General features: G+C 44.2%; 1 protein-coding gene across 2 annotated transcripts in view; it reads left to right on the plus strand.

Annotated features, from left to right (window-relative positions):
* CORO1B (coronin 1B) overlaps positions 1-27473 on the plus strand; it is an 81602-nt gene that overhangs the window by 46731 nt on the left and 7398 nt on the right. For both annotated transcript variants that reach the window (XM_069232922.1, XM_069232923.1), the window contains exons 7-10: positions 2771-2875; positions 22048-22193; positions 23977-24034; positions 24292-24552. In XM_069232922.1, the coding sequence (XP_069089023.1) occupies positions 2771-2875; positions 22048-22193; positions 23977-24034; positions 24292-24552 (570 nt within the window). The remainder of the gene's footprint in view (positions 1-2770; positions 2876-22047; positions 22194-23976; positions 24035-24291; positions 24553-27473) is intronic.

Genomic DNA, 27473 nt, shown 5'->3' on the forward strand with positions numbered 1-27473 from the left:
GTTTGAGGTAAATCGTAGGTCTGGTTTAACATTTCCAGCGTTGAGGAGGACAGGTGCGGGCAGATGTCTCACTGGAGTGAGAATTGGACTCCGATGTTCCTAGTCAAGGGCAATAGGCCACATGTGTTAAGGAGATTAGGAACATCTAACTTTTTATGGAGGTCAGCTTGTAAGAGCAGTCTGGTCCCAGTGTTGGATCGGTCTCACGCTGTCCAGGATTTTGATCTCTAATGGGAGTGAGTGAGGATGCACTTGATTATTTGGACACTCTTAAGTACAGGTGGTATGAGAGTGTAGTTGATGACTTTACATAGAGAGGACTTTAGAGCAGTAGAATGCAAGTGCTGGACTAATGCTGGCCAGTCACTTCATTAAAGGCTGCAAAGTGATTCAGGTGAATGAGAAGGGAAGGCCAGCTACCGGTGTGCTGTGTTGATGAATTTTAAGACTAATAAAAGGAAGTGAGTGGACAAGATGAATCTGAAAGATTAGATAGACTTTAAGGATATAGCAACAAGACCTTTTGTATAAACAATGCATAGTAAATACTATGAAGAGCACCAAGAAAGGTGAGCAAATGAATAGAAAAGAGATTTAGAAGGTTATGGTTTGTGGGCATGTGAAGAGAATGAAATGCATTAAAAATAGATTACTACAGAACGTAGGCATGCATGTGAAATCCAAGTCGATGAGGGGAGGAAAACATGAAAATACGCCTGTAAATCTCTTAATATGAGAAATAAATAAAAAGTAGGTCTTTTGGGTATTTACAATTTGACTACACAACAGTAGTGTACAAGATGCTGGGAATTCTTGCTTATTGGCATTTAAGAAAGTCAGCACTCTGAAAAACAGCAGATCAGTTTTGTTTGAGAGGGGAAGCCTTGTTTTCATCCTTTTCTAAAGGTTATTTGAGCTCTAATTTACCTGCAATGATTCAGCTCTGGCTGAGCACAGAATGCTTTGCCACAAGATCTCTTTTTATGGCTCTGCAGATCCTCGCCAAGTGGCCTGGAAGAGGTTACTTGTAGAAAAGTAACATAGGGTTGTTCATACTGCTTGACCACCAAGATGAGATTCAGTGACCGAGAGAAGCCATTGCTATCTCCGAATGCAGAAAGCATGCAGCAGTGAAATAAAATCATACTGGTTTTGATGCATTCCAACAACTTGCTTGCGGCTTCGGTGAGCTTAGACTATTTTGTTTAGCGGTGCTTTATGCAGAAGACACCAGGTTGATTCCTGGTCCAGTTAAAGTGCTGCGGAAAATTTGGCAGAATCTCAGGCTACCCAAAAAATATAGTTGTTTCAATGGGGCCACTCCCACTGGATTATAATCACATTTTTGCAGAGTTAAGTTCTGGCAAAGAACTTAGATAGACAAATTGCTATAGTACTGTAGAACTAATACACTGAGGATGGATTTGTCACTTATGATGCCTTCGGGAACCAGTGTAGCCATATGGATGAATTTCTTTCATTCCCTAAGCATGGAAGAGCATGCTATGGCCTTTATTCCTCAATACACCAAGGACAATTATTCCTTTAAGATCATTGATCCCAGGGGTACGATTTTCGACCTATTAGCTGCAGTTACATCCATTAATATCCAAAGGCGAGAAATTGAGATAGGAGAGCATGTATCAGATGGTCACTGGCTGAGCACATGTGAACACTCAAAGTAATAGGTTCATTGCTATCACTTACAAGTGCCTGATGAGGGCATGTGTCACCCATGAAGCAGTTTGTCATGTGTCTGCCCAAGGCTCCAACGTGTCCAGATGTGTCCCAACCGGAGATGATTGTGGGCACATGTAGTAGGATTGTGGGGTGTGAGGCAGTTTTAAGAAGATGTGTGGACTCATTTGGCTGCGTTGATTGATGAGAGGTTGGCACGGAATGATAAACTGTGCTTGCTCTGGTTGTTGCTAGTGATGAAAGCTCAGCAGCAGCTTTACTTCCTCAGACTCTCCAAAGACTAGATGGCTGATTTGAGTTAAGAGTGGGAGGTTGGCTGCTTAAGAAAGTAGCACAAATAGATGATCTTTGCATGGTCTGGGTGTACTAGATGAATATGTAGAGCTACCTTATTGGAGATATATCTCGTTAAGTGAGTGCCTCATACTCTAAATATCTCAAAATGCTGATTCTTTGGCTATTCAAGAAGGAGCTTCCTGTTACACCCCCTTATGTCTGTAATCGCTTCTGTGTTTGTCATGCAGCACTGATTGAAGAGGGTGTAGCTACTGTCTCACCTGGGGGTTCTCATCCTGGGTCTGCCATATAACACAGTTATATATACTGATTGCATGTATTGCTTATTTTGTTATATACTTCAGAAGATAGGTATTATCAAACTCCACTCATAAATACTTTAGCTTTGCTTCTTACTTCATTATACATTCTCCTTTTTATAGAATCTGGAATTGTATTTTCAACAACTGTTTGTTCCGTATTCAGTTTGAGGACACCTGCCTGTTTCTCTGTGGGTTCAGTATTATGTATTAGGTGAAATAATACTCCCCCCAGGCAGTTAGTTGTGTGCCAGATTTTCCTTCATTGTGTTTGAAGCTCTGTGTGTTTTGTTGTTCACTGTGTCCTTGTGAAAGCTGTTCTATAAATAACCTGATTCTTTTGCTCTCTTGGGTCTGGTTCTTATAGTGAATGGCACGCTTATTGTACTGTGGCAAGATTAAGCCGTGCATGCAAAAGTATAACTTCTAAATGTTGGTTTTCGATTGAAAATGACCTGACTGGTGTCTCCTTACAGGATAACCTCGAGGAGCCGATGGGCCTTTTGGAGCTTGATTCGAGTAACGGTGCACTCCTGCCATTCTATGACCCGGACGCAAGCGTTGTCTACGTATGCGGGAAGGTAACCAGAGTTGCAGTTCTGCTGCTAAGATTCTGATATGTCTCTATTGGCAGAGTATTGATTCAAGTGAAAACTCTCTCTAGTTAGTGGTGGGGGACCATGTTTGCACACGGCTGTCTAGGGAGGATTGTAATCTTTGCACAGCGGCCCATGTCTGCAGCTGTCTTAGACGTCACAAAAAGAGTGTGAGATGCCCCGAAGACAGAGGGACCAGAGGAGGGCTTGTCTGTGCGCGAGAGACCACAGAAAGTGCAAGAGGAAGACCTCCGATAGATGGAGAGGAACTGAAGGGAGAAAGAATGGCATAGCAGTGGGTGCGTGTGGGGATGGAAAGAGCAAGCATGATCCATTGAGAAAAAGCACAGCCCAGGAGCGACGGTGTGGAGGAAGGGCAAGAAGGTGAGACAAATAAGAGACCTATGGTGCCTATATAAAGATTGAGCCTAATATGGCAGAGGTACAATGAATGCAACGTCAGCAAACGTCCTTTCTGTGCAGAGCGCCCAGCGGCCACGACCGACCCTGTACCTCCTTTGAGGTTTCATCTGCCTGGTTTTATGTTGTGAGGTAGTTTCTAGGGATGCCTGATATCTTTTCTCTCATTGGATTGAAGGATTTGTCATCGCTAGCAACTACATTTTAACTGGACTCTTGACCTCCCACTGCCCCACACACCGGCACATGGGGCAGGTAGCTTTCCAAGCACCCTTCAGTCCTCTACCCATGCCTTAAATGCCAATGCCAACGGCTTTCAGACAGCATGCTACTGCGACCCACCATTCAGTTAGAAATACTTCACGGGAAGATGAATGTATTGAAACAAATATTGCTAGGCTGCGTTTATGATGGCCCCTTTTTAGGTCACAGCCTAAAGACATTGTGGGGATATTCAGAAAGTTGACCTAGGAATGCATCCTGCTCTTTGCTTGCCATTGGCTTTGTGGTTTGTAACTCAAATGTTCTAGCTTTACAATTGCTAGCTTTATTTGTTTAAGGCTGGGCATCTTGAGTTCAGTCCTTCGCTTGTCCAAACCTTATTTAGAGTATCCTTCCGAGTGCTTCCTTTCTGTAAACAGGGCTGTAAATCTTGTTCTTATCTCGTCGCATTTGCTGTGCATTCAGATACAGAGGTCCAATGCCAGGTGCTGGCTTTCAAGTGCGCTTGTTTACATTTCTGTCTCTAACTTCAAGGTGAGAGAATTTATACAACAATCTTGCTTGATAATAGGGGTACAAACACTTTTTTCTAACACGCAGCATTTAAATGAACTGTGGAAGTAAAACAGAATTAGGAACACAAATGAAGCACATTTTTTGTTATTTCTAAATTGTGTTCGAAACAAATACTTTAATATGATCAAGACGAATCATTACACTAGGTGACGGAATTTCCACACATTTTCGTCTGTGCACTGTATTGTTTTATTAGTAAACCTGTATGAGGGTGCAAATGTAATGGATCATTTGAATTGAAAATGTGTTGTCTGTAATGGCAGTCAGCTACCACACCATGAATGCTCTGCTCTATGCCACTCCACTCCACACACTGCACTCCACCCCCATCCATGCTACTGCACTCTGCACCACTCCACGCCGCTGCACTGTACGCTTCTCTATTCTACCCTGTATCACTCTTCTGTATGCCAATGCATTCTTCGCCAGTCTGCTCTACACCACTGCACTCTGCAGCACCCCAGTCAAGGCCATGACAGTCTACTCTGCACAACCCCACTCTACGCCTCTGTACTCCGACACTCTGCAACACTGCACTTTATGCCACTGTACTCTGTCAACACACTCTACACCAATGCACTTTGTGCTGTAACAATCAACTCTATGCCCCTGCATTCTGCGCCAGTCCACTGTACGCCACTCTAATCTACTCTGCCTCACTGTACTTTATGCCACTTTACTCTAAGACATTACACTCTATGCAACTGCACTCTATCTTGCAGCACTCAACCCTACGCCACGTCACTCTAGTCGGAAACAATCTACTCTCCGCCACTGCACTCTCCGCCACTCTACTCCACCCTGCACCACTCCACTAGATGCCACTGCACCCTATGCCACTCTACTATTAACCACTGGACCCTACGCCATTGTACTCCCCACAGTTACCATCTGTCATTGCTATCTACGCCACTGCACTCTACTCCACATCACTGTATTCTACACCACTGCAAGAAATATTACAGTTCATGGTCAATGTTCAGTCCTCTTTCCACAGATTTAAATTGTATTATCCATAATGATTTCACTATTCTCAGTTTCAATTCACTGTTAACACCTCTTAAATCAATCTTAATGTGGTCAATACCATAAAATTAAAAACTTGAATGCATATTCTGAGCCTTGCATTCCATAGCACGTGCTGCTATGGGGTATTTTATATCCTGCTGTTTTAATGCCCTAAAGTGCTCATTTGTTTACTTAATGGTCTAATAGTACTACCCACATGGACTCCGACATTTACAATATATCACATAGCCGGTTCTACAATCAATATATTAATCAAATATTCACGAGGATTACAGTAGCAAAACTTCTTTTTGTCATTAGCCCACCTACATACACATTACAATGCCCACATTTAAAAAAACGCTTTGTCATATTGATCAACCATGTATCGTGTCCATCGTATACAGGGTAACCTCGGACTAATATTATTTTGCAAGGACTTATCCTTACGATAGGTAATGCTGGGGTACCTAGTCAAAATTGGTTGTAACATGTTATCCGTCATGAGCAAATACCAGTGCTTGCACAGAATGTCTTAAATCTTACTAGAGAATGGATTAACATCTGTCAGCCGTCTGATCCGTCTCAACTGCTGTTTAGCATCCCATATCTTAGTCATTAATATGGTTTTATGATCAAGTTTACGTGATTTCCTACTTCTCTTCCAGGGGATCCTCATCAATAGTCATAAACATTGAATATTCCCGCCCTTGTGCGGGGACCCCGGAGCATATATAAAATATATACACATTATACATGTGTAACAAACAGTCATGCAGGCTATCATGTTAAAAACAGGCTAAAATGCTTTATTTCTATGAAGTTTTTTTTTTTTTTTTTAAATACTACAATAGAGCATAAATAAGTACCCAAGCTCCTAAAACTAGGCTTGGGGAAGTAAGCAGTAGCAAACTCTAGTGAAAAAATAGAGAAAACTGCATTGAAAAACAATGAAGCATTCTTAGCCAATAGGCTGCATGTAGGTTAACACAGGAGAACCATAAAAACTTTGGCACTGTGCCTTTAAGACCCTGAGCACCTCCAGTATCCCACCATGCCTCAGGGGTGAAGGAAAGGTGACAGTTGGTTCACAGTTAGGTCAGTTCTTTTTTCCGGCTTCTTCTGAGAGGATCCTGGAGCATTGAGCTCTCAGTTTTTCTGAGTTTTCCTCAGAAAAATTCTTTAAAAAAGCGTTTTTTCACTTTTCACTCGACAAGTAACATCTTTGTCTGAGCTAGGAAGGTTTTTTCTGACAGAAAAATGCCTTCTCTTTTTGTCAAATGCCCTGCTTGTGGGAAGAAGAAGGCCCAGTCAGATCCCCACTCTCTGTGCATAGTGTGCCTGCCTCAGAGTCACTGCCCTGACACTTGTAAGTACTGTAAGAACATGTCTAGGAGGACTCTGAAAGACAGAGAGAAGATCCGACTTCATGGGCTTCAGGAGAGGAAAAGAACATCGTCCTCCTCACTCCCCAGGCATCCAGAAGGCCATTCTCAGGAGAGAATGGCCCGGTCGACGTCGACAGGTAGGAAAATACCTGTTTGTTCACCGTCGACGTCGTCGCTACCACCGTCCCACCGGCATAGATCGCCGGCGACGCACCCCTCGACGCCGTTCCCTTCGACGTCGGAACATCAGAGCAGGGGCAGGTCTCCGTCGACGGCAGCCCGCCGATCGACGTCGAGCCACCGCCGGCATGCCCGGTCGCCGCCAAAGGCTGTGCGCCCCCCGACGTCAGGACACACGACGTCGAGATCTCCACGACGGCACGAGAAACATCCGCCGTCAACCTCCCATCGCTCTACGTCGAGGCACACGACGGCGAGCAGGTCGAGGTCCAAGGAACGCCGTTCGACGTCAAGGCACTCAACGTCGAGGCAATCAACGTCGAGGCAGGACCAACCGACTGGGCGTCCTTCGACGTCGAAACAGCCATCGACGTCGACGCAGGTTTTACCTGTCCAACAGGGAGCAGAACATCGCCCCTCGCCAGACAAGGCTCAGTCTCCAGTGGTCTCCATACCGAGCGACTCTTCTCGGTCAAGAGCATCTCCTGGGCATGTCTCGCCCATCAACCTATCTCCGAGATGGCTGGAGAGCCTCAACAGACCAGCGGCCTCCCCAGATTCGCAATATTCGCGAATGTATTCACCCACTGCCTCCCCGCCAAGAACGCCATCGCCGACAGCCGGGGCAGAACGGGCTCGTTCAGCTCCTCGACAGCCGACCGCGAGGCCTAGGCGCTCGGCTACAGCGTCCCGCAGCAGATCTCGCTCTCAACGGAGATCCAGGTCGCGCTCAAGAAGATCACCCTCTTGGTCTTCATCAGGTTCTTCTGTCGGGCGTTACTCACCTACTCTTACAGATTCACCACCTGCTAGAGTCTCACCAGTGGATGACATAACCACTTTCAACGAGGTGTTGCTAAGAGGAGCGCAGAAACTCAATATAGAGGTTCCAGAACCGTCTACCTCCTCATCAATCATCTTTGAGACGCTACAACAGAGATCAGCGTCGAAAAAGTTGCTGCCTCTAGTGCCTGGTTTGTTGCAGCCGACCATGGACACTTTTCTGGCCCCAGCCTCGCTTAAGTCTGCCCCGGCTCGGATTCTTAAAAAGTACAAGGCTCCAGAGCAAGACCCTTTATTCCTTAGGAAGGATCCGCCGCCAGACTCGGTGATCATAGCTGCCGCCCGAAAGACCCACTCGGTGGCATCTTCATCCACGGTACCCCCGGATAAAGAGAGCAGGCATTTAGACTCTATGGGAAGAAAGATGTGCGGGACAGCGGCTTCAGCAATGAAGGTCTCTAGTGCGTCTGCGCTCCTGGGCAGGTACGATCGTTCTCTGTGGGATTCCCTCAGTAGATTTACAGAAAAACTGCCCAGAGAAGACAGGCAAGATTTCCAAGAGATTCTACAGGAAGGATGCCTGGTATCTAACCAAGTTATCAGCGCGGCAGCGGATGGGGCGGATTTGGCGGCTCATGGGTACGCACATGGTATCTGTGCGAGGAGATCTTCCTGGCTGAGGCTCACTGGCTTGAAACAGGAGGCACAACAACGTATCCTGAATCTCCCATTTGCCGGGAATTCTCTATTCGGTGCCCATGCAGACGAAGAGATGGCCCGCATGAAGACCGAGGTGGATACCATGAAGGCGGTAGGCCTCGAAAGAAGGAAAGATTTCAGGCGGAGGTACAGACCGTACGATAGACGCCCTTTCCAACAGAGGGTTCAAACCCCTCATTGGTCGCAAAGGTCTCAGCAACGACAGGGACGCCCTCTGTTTCAGCGAAGAAACACAAGGGAGCGAGGGTCAAGTAGACCTCAACAGTCCACTCCAAAAGCACCCACTAAGCAATGAAGTCTCGCTTCCCTCGACACTGTACACCACTCCGGTGGGGGGAAGTATTATTGCTCATCTTCACGAGTGGCACTCTATCACAAGAGACAAATGGGTGCTCAATATTGTCGAACATGGCTATTCTCTCCTTTTCAAGCAGCCTCCACCACACTTGCCACCAACCAAACACAATCCGGCTCATCTCACCTTGCTACGCAAGGAGGCTCTCGCCCTCCTAAGAAAGAATGCCATAGAAAGGGTTCCACCTGCCCACAGAGGAAAGGGGGTCTACTCCCGTTACTTTCTAGTAGCAAAGAAGGGTCAAGAGGGCGTTTTCAGGCCAATCCTGGATCTAAGACTGCTGAACAAATACATAAGAAAGCAGAAGTTCAGAATGCTAGCGCTTCACCAAATTTTCCCTCAACTGCATCAGGGAGACTGGATGTGCTCCATCGACCTGCAGGATGCGTATTTCCACATCCCAATAGCTCCAAAGCATCGAAAATTCCTGCGCTTTCGAGTAGCGTTACAGCATTACCAGTTCAGGGTTCTACCCTTTGGCCTGAAATCTGCTCCAAGAGTTTTCTCGAAATGTATGGCAGTGGTGGCGGCGCATCTACGAAGACAAAGGATATACATATATCCATACCTAGACGACTGGCTACTAAAGGCTTCTTCTCCGGAGCAGGCGAGAAGCCATCGGGACATTGTACTAGGAGTTTGCGAAGCTCTAGGTCTTCAGGTCAATTACCAGAAGTCAACCTTGACTCCAACGCAGAGTCTTCACTACCTAGGAGCTATCATAAACACAGAACTACAAAAAGTGTATCCTTCGGAGGAACGACTGTCCTCAATAAACATGAAGTGCCAGGACCTGTTGAGAGCCAGCGCACCTACGGCACGTCAGGTGACATCACTACTGGGCTCCATGGCATCGTGCATCTTTATTGTCCCAAATGCCAGACTCCACATGAGACCCCTCCAAGAGGCATTGGAGGCCAATTGGAGCCAAAGAACAGGTCGCTGGGAAGACACAATGCGGCTACCGGAGGTAGCACTGCAGTCATTGAGATGGTGGATGCACAGACCTCACCTGTCAGTGGGCGCTCCGTTTCACCAGGTACTACCATCCGACACTCTGGTAACGGATGCGTCTCTTCAGGGATGGGGGGCTCATCTGGGTCCTTTTCAAGCGCAGGGTCTGTGGTCAGACAAGGAGAAGCAGTACCACATCAATCTGCTAGAAATCAGAGCGGGCCATCTGGCTCTCAAGTCTTTCACACCGCTAATTCAGGGGAAAACTCTATTGATACAGACGGACAATACAACCACGATGTATTACTTGAACAAACAAGGGGGAACGAGATCCCTACCCCTTTCACGAGAGTCCCAAGCGATATGGCATTGGCTCCTGGCCAGAGGAATGTCAATCACAGCAGTTCACCTGCCAGGTCAGCAGAACGTAGAAGCAGACTTTCTAAGCAGACACCTGGAGGACGTTCACGATTGGGTCCTGCACGACGAAGTCGCAGAATACATCTTCGCGCAATGGGGTCGGCCTCAACTGGACCTCTTCGCAGACGATGTAAACAGGAAATGCCCAGACTTCGCATCCAGGTTCTACCGTCCAGGATCTCGAGGGAATGCCCTGTTGATCGACTGGTCAGGGACATTTCTTTACGCTTTTCCTCCGATTCCCCTCATTCCGGCAGTGATCAGCAAACTTTACGGATCCAGGACCAGAATGATTCTTATAGCGCCACAATGGCCTCGACAATTCTGGTACACGGATCTCCTCAACCTGTCGGAAAAACCTCACAGGAGGCTGCCGTGCAGACCGGATCTTCTGAGCAGAATGGAGGGCAGGATTCTGCATCCCAACCTACCCTCTCTGAGCTTAACAGCATGGCTCCTGAATTCCTGCAGTATGGGCACCTAGGACTCTCGCAGGAGTGCATGAACATCTTGAAAGAGTCCAAACGGCCTTCCACGCGGCGTTCCTACGCTTTTAAGTGGAAGAGATTCTACATATGGTCCTGTCAGCAAGGCCATAATCCCATACGGGCGCAGGAGGACGTCATACTGTCCTATTTGCTTCACCTAGCGAAATCCGGTCTGCAGGTATCATCTATTAAGGTACATTTGTCTGCTATTACTGCCTATCGCAAGTCACCTTCTCAGGAATCCTTCTTTACGAAACCTGTAGTCAAGGATTTCTTAGAAGGTTTGAAGAAAGTTTTTCCGCCAATTCGGAGGCCTTCTCCTCCGTGGGAACTGAACATAGTCCTAGCAAAACTTATGGGCCCTCCTTTCAAGCCTATCCATAAGGCCTCCTTACAACACCTTACGTGGAAAACGGCTTTTCTGGTGGCCATTACTTCAGCGAGGAGGGTCAGTGAGATCCAGGCCTTGTCTGCAAAAGAACCGTACACGGTTTTTCATGACAATAGAGTAGTTCTACGAACTCACCCATCTTTCCTTCCGAAGGTGGTGTCAGAATTCCATATTAATCAGACCATAACTTTACCGACGTTCTTTCCCAATCCGGAAACTCCGGCTGAGAAAGCATTGCACTCATTAGACTTGAAAAGAGTGCTGAAATTTTATCTGGACAAGACAAAATCGATTAGACACTCTAACCGCTTGTTTGTGAACTATGGTCATTTAAGGACAGGAGAAGCAGCATCTAAGCGAACAATATCAAGATGGATAGTCTCTTGTATTGTTAATACTTACCAGCTAGCTAATAGACAATTGCTAGCGCGGCCTAGAGCGCATTCCACAAGGGGAAAAGCGGCTACTGCTGCTCTCCTTAACAATGTTCCTATATCTGAGATTTGTAAGGCTGCTACATGGAAGTCTGTCCATACTTTTACAAGACATTATTGTTTAGACTCAGATGCAAGAGCGGATGCCCAAGTGGGGCAGGCCTCTCTAAGGAATTTATTTGCGTAAGACATGTCTATTCCTCCACTTCTATCGGACAGTCCGCTGGGTTTAGGGATGGGCTTGCTAATCTATTCAATGTTTATGACTATTGATGAGGATCCCCTGGAAGAGAAGGATAAGTTACTTACCTGTAAATCCTAGTTCTCTTCCAGGGGTATCCTCATCAAAGTCATAAACAATCCACCCTCCTCCCCGGACACACGTCTACTGGAAGTGCAGGACAGACAGTATTTTGATTCAATTATACAAATTGTCACCGTAAAAAGAACTGACCTAACTGTGAACCAACTGTCACCTTTCCTTCACCCCTGAGGCATGGTGGGATACTGGAGGTGCTCAGGGTCTTAAAGGCACAGTGCCAAAGTTTTTATGGTTCTCCTGTGTTAACCTACATGCAGCCTATTGGCTAAGAATGCTTCATTGTTTTTCAATGCAGTTTTCTCTATTTTTTCACTAGAGTTTGCTACTGCTTACTTCCCCAAGCCTAGTTTTAGGAGCTTGGGTACTTATTTATGCTCTATTGTAGTATTTAAAAAAAAAAAAAAAACTTCATAGAAATAAAGCATTTTAGCCTGTTTTTAACATGATAGCCTGCATGACTGTTTGTTACACATGTATAATGTGTATATATTTTATATATGCTCCGGGGTCCCCGCACAAGGGCGGGAATATTCAATGTTTATGACTTTGATGAGGATACCCCTGGAAGAGAACTAGGATTTACAGGTAAGTAACTTATCCATCCTTATCATAGCCTTTCACAAAAAATCTGTTATCTATATCACATAGGGTATGCAAGGATTCTGCTTCTTCACTACAATTGTGTTGAGCTCTTGCAATTTCTCCGAATGGGATAGCATTCACCTGAAACCTTGGGTGGGACCTTGTAGCATGCAACAAAGCGCTAACTGATGTCTTTTCTATACCTTCTGCTGTGTATTCTTTTGTCATGCATGTATAACTCCACATCCAGAAACACTCTACTTTTATGGCTTATTCAAATGTTAATGGCATATTAAATATATTCAAAGTCAGATATTTAAAAAAAACTCTTAACTCAACATGATCCCCTGTCCAAATCATTATACAGTCATCTATGTACCTTCCCCAGTAATAGATGTTATTGCTCTGGTTACTGCCTTCACTGACCTCCGATTTGACCCCTCTCAAACCATCCCATAAACTGGTTGGCATAAGACTGGGCAAATTTGGAGCCCATTGCAGTCCAACAACATTGCCTATACCATTCCTCATTAAACAGGATGACATTATTTTCAGGAATCCGTTTAGTGATCAATATACACATCTTCGTATGTTTCAGCAATTCAGTAGGTCTTTTATTTAAATAGTATCTCAGAGCTCCAATTCCATGTTTATGTGTGATATTCATGTTCAAAAATACAACATCCATGGTAACTAATAACATTCCTGGCTCAAATCTCATATAAAGCAAACATAGATTGTCCCACCACAAATCCAGATGGTACAAAAAACACTCACTGTGGGGGGAAAAAAAACATTACATACATTAATAGGCCGTAGCATCTCAGAGAAACTCAAAAGATCAGAAAAGAAGCAGCCACCATATATATATATATATATATATATATATATATATATATATATATATATATGTGTTCGATGGCATGTGTAGCTGCAGATACACATGCTGTGCACATCCCGCCATCTAGTGTTGGGCTCGGAGTGTTACAAGTTGTTTTTCTTCGAAGAAGTCTTTTTCGAGTCACGAGATCGAGGGACTCCTCCCCTTTCGGCTCCATTGCGCATGGGCGTCGACTCCATCTTAGATTGTTTTTTTGTTTTCCGCCATCGGGTTCGGACGTGTTCCTTTTCGCTCCGCGTTTCGGTTCGGAAAGTTAGCTAAAATCTCGGAAAATTCGACGGTATTCTTTGCGTTCGGTATATGGTTAGTTACAACAGATCGACACCGAATCTTGAAGAGCTCCGGTGACCCTTCGGGGTTTTCGATTCCCCGGCGGGGCCTGGTCGGGCCCGACCACGTGCGCCTTCAAGGCTAATGGAACGGACCCCATTCCGCTTCTGCCCCGAATGTCACAACAAGTATCCTTATACAGATCAGCATCTGGTCTGTAATTTGTGTCTGTCTCCAGACCACAAAGAGGATACCTGTGAGGCCTGTCGAGCGTTTCGGTCCAGAAAGACGTTAAGAGACCGAAGAGCAAGGAGACTACAAATGGCGTTGGCTCCGACAGGACAAAGACACTTGGAAGAGGAAGAAGAAACCTTTTCCATTGAGGATTTGGACTCGGACGAGGTCGATCCCGAACAGACGCCGAAAACCGTGAGTAAGACGTCGATACACAAAACTCACGGAAAAAGCACGAAAGCCCAGGGGACGCCACCGCCAGCAGGCCATGGCTTAACCCGGAAAGTAGGTGACCGACCATCGGCACCGAAAAAGGGCATGCATGTGTCGAAGTCATCCGACTCCGGTCCAGATACTGGCACAGAGCAGACTCGACACCGGGTCAGAGCAATCTCGGCACCGAGAGGGCGGCACCGAAACGAGTCGGCACCTAGAGATCAGTACGCCGAAGATAAAAAAAAAAAAGTGTAGTCAGAACTGAAAAAGACAGCCGAAAAGGTTTCCATACCGAAACATCCGGCCTCGGAACCGAAATCAAGTTCCTACACAGAGGAACAGGGCCTGTCCTCACAAATGCAAGGACACAGATTCAGACAAGAACTAGAGTCAATAGAGCCAGATTACACTCAAAGAAGGCTCCACATTCAAAAGGAGACAGGGAAGATCAGTACTCTCCCTACAATACGAATGAAAAGAAAACTTGACTTCCAAGAGAAAGACAAGCAGCCACAGGCAAAGGTGGCAAGACAAGTAACCCCACCACCATCTCCACAACGCTCACCACAACCATCACTGGTAGCCACTCCACCAATGATGCAGTCCCCAACTCATACAGGGATGAGTCAGGATGATCCCGATGCATGGGATCTTTATGATGCGCCTGTATCGTATAACAGTCCTGACTGTTATCCAGCGAGACCGTCACCACCTGAGGCCAGTACTGCCTACACACAGGTGGTATCAAGAGCAGCGGCGTTTCATAATGTCACCCTGCACGCAGAACCTATAAGAGGATGACTTTCTCTTTAATACACTGTTGTCCACACATAGCCAGTACCAAAGTCTCCCTATGCTACCGGGAATGCTGAAACACTCCAAACAGGTGTTTCAGGAGCCTGTGAAGGGCAGGGCCATTACTCCAAGGGTGGAGAAGAAGTACAAACCGCCACCAACAGACCCTGTGTACATCACGCAGCAATTAACACCAGACTCCGTGGTAGTAGGGGCAGCTCGCAAGAGAGCGAACTCGCACACCTCAGGAGACGCACCACCTCCAGACAAGGAGAGTCGCAAGTTCGACGCTGCGGGGAAAAGGGTTGCGGCACAAGCAGCCAACCAATGGCGCATTGCCAACTCCCAGGCCTTGCTGGCTAGATATGATAGGGCTCATTGGGACGAAATGCAGCATTTCATAGAACACCTGCCCAAAGAGTTCCAAAAGAGAGCACAACAAGTGGTGGAGGAAGGACAGAGTATCTCGAACAATCAGATACTGTCAGCAATGGACGCAGCGGACACAGCTGCTAGGACTGTAAATACAGCAGTGACCATAAGGAGACACGCCTGGCTGCGTACATCAGGGTTCAAGCCGAAAATACAACAAGCTGTGCTGAATATGCCATTTAACGGACAGCAGTTGTTTGGGCCGGAGGTGGACACTGCTATCGAAAAACTAAAAAAAGACACAGATACGGCTAAAGCCATGGGCGCACTCTACTCCCCACAGAGCAGAGGCACTTCTCGAAAAACACAGTTTCGAGGGGGCTTTCGGGGACAGAGCACAGAACCCTCAACCTCACAAACAAGGCCCACTTATCAGAGTCAATATCAGCGGGGAACTTTTCGGGGACAATATAGAGGGGGACAATTCCCAAAGAGTAGAGGGAAGTTCCAGAGTCCCAAAACTCCACAAAATAAACAGTGACTTCAACGTCACAAATCCCCAACACATAACACCAGTGGGGGGGAGACTAACCAAGTTCTACAAACACTGGACAGAAATAACAACAGACACGTGGGTCCTAGCCATTATCCAGCATGGTTATTGCATAGAATTTCTACAATTCCCTCCAAATGTCCCACCGAAAACACACAACATGTCCAAACAACATATGGAACTCTTACAACTGGAGGTCCAAGCGTTGTTGCAAAAAAATGCAATAGAGATAGTACCAATTTGTCAAAGAGGAACAGGAGTTTACTCCCTGTACTTTCTCATACCCAAAAAAGACAAAACTCTAAGACCTATATTATATCTCGGAACACTAAACATCTACATCAAATCAGATAACTTTCACATGGTGACACTGCAAGACGTGATCCCACTGCTCAAACAACAAGACTACATGACAACACTGGACCTAAAGGATGCATATTTCCATATACCTATACATCCTTCCCACAGAAAGTACTTAAGGTTCGTATTCCAAGGGGTACATTACCAGTTCAAAGTGTTGCCATTCGGTATAACAACAGCGCCAAGAGTTTTTACAAAATGCCTGGCAGTAGTGGCTGCTCATATCAGAAGGCAGCAAATACACGTGTTCCCGTACCTAGACGATTGGTTAATCAAAACCAATACGCGACAACGGTGTTCACAACACACAAATTATGTCATAGAAACCCTTCACAAACTAGGTTTCTCACTCAACTACAACAAGTCACACCTACAACCGTGTCAAATACAATAATACTTAGGAGCAACAATCAACACAACAAAAGGGATTGCCACTCCAAGTCCACAAAGGGTTCAGGCATTTCAAAACGTAATACAAACCATGCACCCAGAACAAAAGATACAGGTAAAATTAGTGATGAAACTACTAGGCATGATGTCCTCATGCATAGCCATTGTCCCAAACGCAAGATTGCACATGCTGCCCTTACAACAGTGCCTAGCATCACAATGGTCACAGGCACAGGGTCAACTTCAAGATCTAGTGTTGATAGACCGCCAAACATACACCTCGCTTCAATGGTGGAACACTATAAATTTAAACAAAGGGTGGCCTTTTCAAGACCCAGTGCCTCAATACGTAATAACGGATGCCTCCATGATAGGGTGGGGAGCACATCTCAACCAACACAGCATCCAAGGACAATGGGACACTCAGCAGAGACAGTTTCACATAAATCACTTAGAACTACTAGCAGTATTTCTAGCGCTGAAAGCATTTCAACCTATAATAACCCACAAACACATCCTTGTCAAAACAGACAACGTGACAACAATGTATTATCTGAACAAACAGGGAGGAACACACAACACAGTTGTGTCTCCTGGCACAGAAAATATGGCATTGGGCGATTCACAACCACATTCACCTAATAGCGCAGTTCATACCTGGAATTCAAAACCAGTTCGCAGACAATCTCTCTCGGGATCACCAACAGATCCACGAATGGGAAATCCATCCCCAAATACTAAAAACGTACTTCCAAAGGTGGGGAACACCGCAAATAGACCTATTTGCAACAAAAGAAAACGCAAAATGCCTGAACTTCGCGTCCAGGTACCCATAGGCTCACTCTCAGGGCAATGCGTTATGGATGAGTTGGTCAGGGATATTTGCTTACACTTTTCCCCCTCTCCCACTCCTTCCATATCTAGTAAACAAATTGAGTCGAAACAAACTCAAACTTGTACTAATAGCACCAACTTGGGCAAGACAACCTTGGTACACAACACTACTAGACCTCTCAGTAGTGCCCCATATCAAGCTACCAAACAGACCAGATCTGTTAACTCAACACAAACAACAGATCAGACACCCAAATCCAGCATCGCTGAATCTAGCAATTTGGCTCCTGAAGTCTTAGAATTCGGGCACCTAGACCTTACACAGGAATGTATGGAGGTCATAAAACAAGCTAGGAAACCAACCACAAGACATTGCTATGCAAATAAGTGGAAAATATTTGTTTATTACTGCCATAATAATCAAATTCAACCATTAAACGCATCTGCTAAAGACATCGTCAGCTACCTACTGCACTTACAAAAGTCAAAGTTAGCTTTTTCATCCATTAAAATACATCTCACCGCAATTTCAGCTTATCTGCAAGTTACGCACTCAACTTCATTATTCAGGGTCCCAGTCATAAAAGCATTTATGGAGGGTCTGAAAAGAATTATCCCACCAAGAACACCACCAGTTCCTTCGTGGAATCTCAGCATTGTCTTAACACGACTTATGCGTCCACCTTTTGAACCCATGCACTCAAGTGACATACAGTACTTACCTTGGAAAGTAGCTTTTCCGATAGCTATCACATCTCTCAGAAGAGTAAGTGAAATACAAGCGTTTACTATACAAGAACCCTTTATTCAAATACATAAGCATAAAGTAGTTCTACGAACAAATCCTAAATTCTTACCTAAAGTCATATCACCGTTCCACTTAAATCAAACAGTGGAACTCCCAGTATTCTTTCCAGAACCAGATTTGGTAGCTGAGAGAGCGTTACATACATTAGACATTAAAAGGGCACTAATGTACTACATAGATAGATAGAACGAAACAAATTTGCAAAACAAAACAATTGTTTGTTGCATTCCAAAAACCTCATAAAGGGAATCCAATATCCAAACAAGGCATTGCCAGATGGATAGTTAAATGTATTCAAACCTGTTATATAAAAGCAAAAAGAGAACTGCCTATTACACCAAAGGCACACTCAACCAGAAAGAAAGGTGCTACCATGGCCTTTCTCGGAAACATACCAATGACTGAAATATGTAAGGCAGCCACATGGTCTACGCCTCATACATTTACCAAACATTACTGCGTGGATGTGTTAACAACACAGCAAGCCACAGTAGGACAAGCAGTATTACGAGCTTTATTTCAAACAACTTCAACTCCTACAGGCTAAACCACCGCTTTTGGGGAGATAACTGCTTACTAGTCTATGCACAGCATGTGTATCTGCAGCTACACATGCCATCGAACGGAAAATGTCACTTACCCAGTGTACATCTGTTCGTGGCATGAGACGCTGCAGATTCACATGCGCCCTCCCACCTCTTCGGGAGCCTGTAGCCGTTTTAAGTTGAGGAAAAAATTAGACTTTTACATTTGTACATTTGTAAATATATTACTTTTAAACACATTATGTACATACATATTTACTCCATTGCATGGGCACTATTTCTATATACACAACTCCTACCTCACCCTCTGCGGGGAAAACGATCTAAGTTGGAGTCGACGCCCATGCGCAATGGAGCCGAAAGGGGAGGAGTCCCTCGATCTCGTGACTCGAAAAAGACTTCTTCGAAGAAAAACAACTTGTAACACTCCGAGCCCAACACTAGATGGCGGGATGTGCACAGAATGTGAATGTGCAGCGTCTCATGCCACGAACAGATGTACATTGGGTAAGTGACATTTTCCATATATATATATATATATATATATATATATATATATATATATATATATATATATATATATATATATATATATAATAGTCACCCGTTATAGACAGACCTCAATCAGTGTTTCCATACACTAGTGAACAAATGTGAATCAAATCAGAACTAGGAGCACCCAAACGTAAAAGTGTCAGCTATACCTTAATCCAATTAATGTCAACCTATCACTGCGTATAGTAAGAAAAAAGAAAAGATCTAACATAATTGCGCTACACACCACTTAATAAATGCAATATGTGCTCGCATGATATCCTTCAGTACATTACCAGGCTCTATGTGTAGAGCCTTTGATTACAAGAGGTCCTTTGGATCTGATCTGAACTGAAGATTGTAATAATGAACCTTGGAACAGTTTTGGACTTTACTATCGGGCGTTTGTGATTTTGGTTGTTTTGGGGTCTTTTTATTAATTAATGTAGTCATTGTGGTTACTGTAAAAGTGTTGGGTGGCCTGTGCGTCCTCTCTTGAGCACCAGTTGGTATTAATAATTCTTTGTACACAACTTTAAGTACGTTTAGGAGTGCGCCCTATTGCCTCACAACCATTTGATTTTGATTGGTATTAAAATTCAGGCAAAAAAAATCAGGTGCTGGAACTAATAATACCATACTATTAGCACAAATTGGTACCAGTTGCGATCTTTGGGGCTAAGTTTTGGGGTATAGCTTTAGTAACTTTGACCTGCTGCAAGTGTCAGAAAACATTTTTTTTGAGGGCATTGCTAAGGTTGAGACCTGGTACCCCCTTGTTAGCACTGTATATGAAAGTTGGCCTAACACCTATTTTGGATCTGGCAGCAATTGAACTAGCGCTATATTGGATTAGGTTGTACGGAATTACAGGACAACCAAATATTTAAGGTTGTTGGAGGATGTGGCGGACCGGGTTGAGGGAATTGACTGGTACCTGTGAGGAACCTGCTAACTGCAACTGGGTAAGATCTGAGTAAGGTACGGTGTGACACCATAGAACTTGTGAAGGAACGCTATTACAAATTTAGGTAGGATTCAAAGCTAGTTGCATTAACACCAGGAAGCAATTTGAGCGACTAATTTGCTAGTAGAGCAGGTCCTGGCTAGAAGTCCTACCTTGACCAGATTCATCCAGATCCGAATTGCACATTATATGTTAAGTTTAGATAGAGGATTTTCTCGTTAGGTGTACAAGACTTCAGAGAGGAAGTGTATACTGTGATTGTATGCATGGGGATGGGTAACATTTTGCACCTTTTGTGGGGGGTTTTGCTTAAAAACTGCTACTGCCCGTAAAAGATGGTTGCTGTCTTTATTCCGGCACTACAAGGTCGGCTCCATCCGAAATGGCCTAGCTTTTTCCCTTAGGATGGACAATGAAATTATTTTTAATTCTGTTGCCTTATCTCTTTGGTCATTTTGACCAGGGTGGAAGAGAGTTTTTTTTTAAGCAAGCTCAAAGCAATTCTTGAAGTCGCAAGACTATTTTGTGATGATTGGACGCTAGTATCTGCATGATATAGGTTGTGATTTGTACTGTATATGCACCTGCAGTTTGATGAGCTGGTCTATATAGGGAGTGGTTTGTTAATGATAGCATGGTTGCCAGCGTTCTAAATTATTATTACTACTAATAGGATCTGATGTGTACTGTATTCACAGCTGCTCTTTACCACTACTTTTTTTTATATATTTTAACTAGTCGTGAAGTGTCAATGTGGTAAAAGATTTGGAATTAGATCACTTTCATTATGCATTCCCAAATTAAATTAAAGGCATACAAGTAGTGTAAGCAGAGTAAAAGTGCATAAGCTGCTTGATGCATTATAAAGCTGGATTATGAAATTCTACTAGCAGAATTTGTATGTTGACATATTACATATGTAGATGGAGATCAGTACGACTTTTAAATTATTTTAGTTGGGGTGGTGTACGTCTGCTTATAGAATCTACTTTCTGATTGAAATGTATACATTTTATAGAATGTTACCACAAATGCACTTACTTTTAATGTATATATAAAACATATATGTTATTGTATGGCTTAATGCTGAAACACTAAAGAGGACTGATTGGCAGTAAGCTGCAATCGGACGTATTACAAACTAGCTCACGGTTACACCTCACATTTATTCCATTAAAAAAGTTAAAAAAGCAGCAGCCTTAGCTGCCTTATGTAACAGATCTCAACAAAATATAGGCAAAGCAGAGGCATGGAGTTCCAGTCACAGCATTTAAAGACATAACTCTGATGCTAGCCATGCAGGTCGTGAGGCAGCAGTATGGCAGATGGTACTGTCCAACTTCACACTAACCTCTGCTTTAGCAGGGGCAATGCTTTAAAGTTGTTACAGTTTGTGAATCTATATTAAGATTAACAGTGCAAAAAAACTTACATAGTAGTTTACTTGAATTGGGTGAGTTAAAATTTCAATGTCTGCAGCTTAAGCGTACTGTAAATTCATGCGACCCACCCAACCTCCCGGTGAGGGGTAGATGTTGCAAATCACTGCTAATGTTACACATAACTATACTGTTTCCTTTTACAAGAAGCTGTGTTGAGTTAAAATGCAAAAATGAAGTAGCATCTACACGAGGATTGTGGACTTCAGGTAGATGTTCTAGTAACTTATTCAAGGCATGCATCTTGGCAACCTACAGAACTTTTACTTTGAGTCAAGTATTAGATGACAGAATTGGGCACATCATACAGCCCGGTTACATATAAAGGTTATAAAACTATTGTTACTGATGTTTTTTCTCATAAGCGTACCTCTGAAACGTATTGGAAAATATGATGTATGATGGAAATAAAGTTGATGTAATGTAGCTGGAGATGAGACCTATTTAAGCAGGTAACTGTCAGTAACCACTCATTGCTAGTTCAGAGAACTGAAAAGAAGCACACCAGGTCACAATACTGTAATGTTCAGACTTACTGTAGTAGAGTTTGAAATTGAAATAAATGTTTCTGAGACTCTGGGTTAAACTGGAGAGGTGCAAGGTTGCTGAGGTTCATGCTGACTGGTGGCAGAGAGGCAGAAGGATGAGGATCAACTCGCATATCGGTTTAACTCTTTGTCGTCCTGTTTCCTTCAGGGTGACTCCAGCATCCGGTACTTTGAGGTGACGGACGAATCTCCGTATATTCATTTTCTCAGCACCTACGGCAGCAAAGAGCCACAGCGGGGAATGGGCTTCATGCCCAAGAGAGGCCTTGATGTCAACAAGTGCGAGATTGCCAGGTAGGAAAGTTCTTGCTACTCTTCGAAGTGCAGTCCGTTACCTTGCAGTACTCTTGGTGATCCCTTGTGACTTCAAATGCTCCTTTGTCCATGGGGGGGGGAGCTGGGCCAAGTGATGCATTTGCTATGAACAAGCTGGGAGCGCTGCTGTAATAACCCCCCTTAGAGAGAGAGGCACTATACCGCTCCTACAGTGATGTGTTCTGGATGAGGCTTTCAATATTGCCTGTACTGATATTTATTACTGTCTGTTTACATTTACTAAAACAGTTAATTGGGTGAAACCAGCTTGGTCATCTTGGTTCTCACATCCCATGGATCCCATTCTTGTTCAAGAATGTATGTATTAAGTTGTGTGTGTTTCTTAATACTGGCTAATAGCGGTGAGTGTAGCACTTTTGTGGGTTCTGTAGATGTAAAGGAGACACTTCTCTGTAGAGCCGTAAACATAAAGGTATTTGCATTTAAAGTAAATAGTTGCCATGGGGTGCCAGACTTTTTTCTGAGTGTTATATGTTTAGAAGGAAGACTTGTTTTCAACTTCTGCTTGGTACAGGCAAGCATTTCTGACTGGCTGCTCAGTAAAGAACAAGAACGCTGGAGTTAGGTGCCACAGACCTTGGAGAAGGCAGTTATTGATGTTGCTCTAAGTGAGTGAAGGGTGTGGTCATGAGAGCACAGTGATGAACTGTGACATTGTGTGCAGCCCCAACTGTTGAAGGGTACATGCTCGCAATGCAAACCCTAGGTGAGAGAGTGAGTAAAGAGGCCTGAGCATGGGGACCTTGAGAGGACCCCCTAGAACTGCCCCTATAAAGAGTATCCTGTGAGGTTTGGTGAATGCATGAGGCACATCTAGAGCTGCCAAGCATGTGTAGCCGTCTCCTGGAGTGTGGAAATCGACGTACATCTGTTGGGAGCTCAATATTGCAACAAAGACCAATTGAGCAACTGATGAAAACCCCAGTCCATCATTGGCCTTAGTAAGGTGTTGGACGTTTGGCCTTTTTCTGAGTGAGACTGCCTGTGTAGACTGAGCCTCGCACAAGGAAGAGTGTTCAGCACTCTGCTCTGTGGGCTATATAAGCAAGTCATGTAGCCTTAGAATAAAGGACGTCGGAGAACCAAGTATCCCCATAGGATCATGTTTGTTTGATTTACTAATACACTGGAGCTGCGGCTCAGACTGTTTCTTAGGTCTTAGTTGATTTGTAGATGATGGCCTGATTTCTGTTGTATTTTCATTAAACCTGTTATTTCCTGAGTCTAGAGGAGTTGCAGAATCTGGTGTTTCTGACGAATATTCAGCAGGTGACTTCCATCTCAGGTGTTATCAGTTGTATTTTGCCAATGAGTGCAGAGCCACCATTGTCCAGAAAGCACCATTTGAGCTCCTTTCCCTGGGGAGAACTGTGAAGTCTATGTCCCCTCTGAACCCACAGGGACAGTGTGCAGAAGGAGATCCTGTCAACAAAATATAATTTAAAATTCCTACACTGACACGTCATCAGACTCTCTTGTAGTCACAGCCATTGTACTTTCTGTTCATTCACATCATTTCTTTACACCTTGCATACAAATGTCTTTATCATTCTTTGCTATCTTCCCTCTTGTTTTGCCTATTCCATGGATGTCGCCCGTTTCTTCTCAGTTCCTTCAGATTCAGCCTGTCTGGTCCTCCTGTAAGATATTGCTTCCCTTATTCTGCCCCATTTGTTGCCCAAAGTATTTCCATTGCATCGGTCTGTCCACTTCTCACCCTGTGCCTCTCATCCATGTGCAGGTTTTACAAGCTGCACGAGCGGAAATGCGAGCCCATCACAATGACCGTGCCAAGGAAGGTAGGGTGAAGACTGCTACATCGTCTCCTTTGCTCATAGTTTCTTCTCTCATGTGCTGCTTGTTGTACATTGCATCTCGAATGCCTCTCGACCTATTTACTGGAAAATATTTGGTGGTTGCATGGGAAGGTCTCCCCCAGAATGTTGTTCTCCCTTTTCAGCACTCTTAGCTCAGCGAGTATTTTTGATAAAAGGATGAATGAGTTGTGGGATGCCGGATGCCTGTTCCTTACCCTTATCTTGTGCTTCTTCCATAGTCCGACCTGTTCCAGGATGACTTGTACCCAGACACAGCTGGTCCTGAACCTGCGATGGAGGCTGACGAGTGGGTGGCAGGCAAAGATGCTGACCCCATCCTTGTCTCCTTGCGGGAGGGCTATGTGCCAACTAAGCAGCGCGACCTGAAAGTCAACAAGAAAAATGTGCTGCACGACAACCGACCCACTGCTGGAGGGAAGCTGGCAGCACCTACTGCGCACGCCTCCGTGCCAAGTATTAATGCCCCTGCCATCCATGTGGTAGGGGAACCTTTGCAATGTGCTCCCTTTTGTCTTCTTGCTTGTTCTTTTCATTTTCTCGCTTTCCTTAATGCCTGCTATGCCAACCTCCCTTCTCCCTTCCACCTCTCTATAATATAATTTGAAATATTTGTACAAATTATTTAAAGTTGCTTAACTAAGTCACCCTGTTTGGTGTCTGGAGCCATGTTCCAAATGTATCTTTTGGAAACCCCTAATCCTCCTGGTATTAAGGCCTTCACAGGATTGCATTGACCATCCTCAAGGTTTTTCTAGGGTGTTTGTCTAATGTAGACGTACGCCTATAGTTATCACTGCCACCTAGCAGCTCCTAATCAAGGTAATAATAGTTTTCCTCCTTAAGGTTTTCTCACAGAATGATGAAAATAAATTCATTCATCGTTAGGTTTGCGTACATTCCCTGAGGTCCGAGTACTTGTATGCCAAAATAAGACAATTGTAGGACACATGTTATACTGTTATCTGTACATTAGTTGAGTTGATGTAATTCTTGCTAATAGGTTTGATCACTTTCTGTACCAATCTTGGTTGAATAGTAGAAGATCCTATGACCAGGTGCCTAGTGAGGCTTGCTTGGCTGCAAGTTGTCTGCGTGTTGTCAGTTTGCAACATAGAAGGTGTACTTCTCCAACGGGCAACCCTAGAATGTGGTATGAGTCAGCTGTTTGTCCCCATTGGCCCTACCTGCCCAAAGCCTACAATGGTCCTCCTTTTTAGGACGCCCACACAATGAGTTATGTTATCCTGCCCCAGCCTCTAAATCCCATCCAGTAGAGAATAGATTTAGTGTTTTTGATCCTTTTCAGTCGGACTAGCCTTAGAACATCATTAAAGCAGTGCCTTTCAGTGTTCCCAGACACAACACATTTCTCATGGTGGTTCAAACCCTTTAGTGTTAACGGTCTTCATAATTTTGAATGACTCATTCTTTATGCCAGGCTTCCTGATAGCTCCACACTTTTTCAGACTTAAAGAATTGTGGGATTCTACAGATTATAGACATCAAAAGGCCTGATTCACCCCTCCCATTGAATACACATCTTAAAATGTGAGTGTTGTTGTGGCTTCACCCCTAAGTCCATTGTTGAGCATCCATTGCCCAAGTTGCTTCTGGTGGAATCTCCTTTTCTCCCACCTGGATTCCTTCCCATTCAAAGTCTCCCAATTGGAAATTTGAAGACTCTTGAATAGGAAGGACTCCTTACAACAGTGAGAAAGAACACTGCTCTGTTTGGCCTGGTGTTTTGTATCCTCTTCATTGAGTAACACACCAATTCAACTTCCATGTTGAGAGCACTTCAGTTCTCTCTTTACGCTTTTTTGGCTGTGTGGCATTTGCAAGAGAATCGGCCTACGCATCTACATCTTGCATGTGTCTCTGAACTTTCTCGTCCACTTCCTAAATTCAGCATCCCTGTAGAGGAAGAGTCGTTTCAAGCCATTGCTTGAGGAGAGACAACTACTGACAAATGGGTTCTGTTAAAGTGTGTAGAGATAAACTATGACCCTTATCTATCTTCTGTTCAACATAGCATCAGGCAAGCTTTCCCACCTTGGAGAGGTCCTTTCTCTTGTTTCTAAAAAGAGCTCTTGAACCCATCACCTCTTTAAGCTGTAGTGAACACACATTGCTTTTTAGTTGCAAAGAACGAAAGGGCTTTCCTCTCAACCGTGAGTTTTTATTAGTTGGATGAATGTTCGGACTGGTAGCTTGATCACTGGCACACAATATTCCTGTCCCAAAGACTTCTGGAAGCACATTTTTAACCAGCAGAAAGCATTGACTTTCTGGTTTGTGTTCTGTGTTTCTCTGGAAGTGAAAGAAGTTCTCTTATTGCAAAATGATGCCACACCTTAACTGTGATGAACAGTTAAACTGAATTTGCTGTTCGGCACAGAAAGTCATAGGAAATTGATGCTGGTGCAGGGGAGTAAAGCCCTGCACTGTATTTTGCATAGAATACGTATTATCCATGTCAAAAGAGCACAATGTGTTAGTTTCAGAGAGTTTAGAGCCATGAGTTCCAATCTGTCAGAAACCTACAGTCATCCTACAGATGGATGAGTCACCTCCTTGGAGGCTGGTAGTTGCAGCCTCATGTTCTGCGTGATTTCTTCACAAGTTGTTTACTCCTTTGGCAGATCTTGTTGAGGATGCAAACCTCCAAACAAACAAGTCTCTGGGAGAGGATTTTGGTTTATTGGTCTGACACTTTAATGTATTCTTTCAGTCTCATTCTCGGCTGTGGAAAGCAGTGCAGAAAAGTGCTTTTGCCAAAGTTGTCACTTCTGTCATGGTCTTCAGATTTTGTTCAGATGTCTGTGGCAAATTCAGCAAGCTGCCACAAACACTAAATCGGTCACAAAGAATCAATGAAAAATATATACACTGAGTGATAGAATATACGAGAATAAGTAGGAAATGTTGGTTTGAAAAGCACTTTAGTCAAATGCTAAAAACAATCTTTGAAAAACGATAAATCCTTGTTCATCTTGCTCTTCAGTTGTAGTATGAAGAAAGCCTGTTCCTGGACAAGTATGTGGAAACCAGGTTTTAATATTCCATTATCAAGTACATCTCTGGTCCTTTGCTTTGAAGGTTTTTACTCTTGTTAAGTGCACATGGCCAATCAGTCAATATTTCTAAAGCCCGGCTAATCACCCACAGAGTCTCAAGGCGCTGTGTCAAACTTATTTACTGGTGAATCCACCTTGTGTGTCTCTGAAAGTGAATAAAAGTACATACGCTGCTTTTTTTTAAAAAGGGGTATGTTTGTTGTAGGTATGTAGGTGTTTGATCAAGACATAAAGCAGGACAGTGCTACACAGGGTCAAAACCAAAAATACAAGCAAATTACCAAATGCAATGCTGATGGATACACAAATGTTGTTCAGGGTCC

This window comes from Pleurodeles waltl, chromosome 4_2 (assembly GCF_031143425.1).
Source record: "Pleurodeles waltl isolate 20211129_DDA chromosome 4_2, aPleWal1.hap1.20221129, whole genome shotgun sequence".
Lineage (NCBI taxonomy): Eukaryota > Metazoa > Chordata > Amphibia > Caudata > Salamandridae > Pleurodeles > Pleurodeles waltl.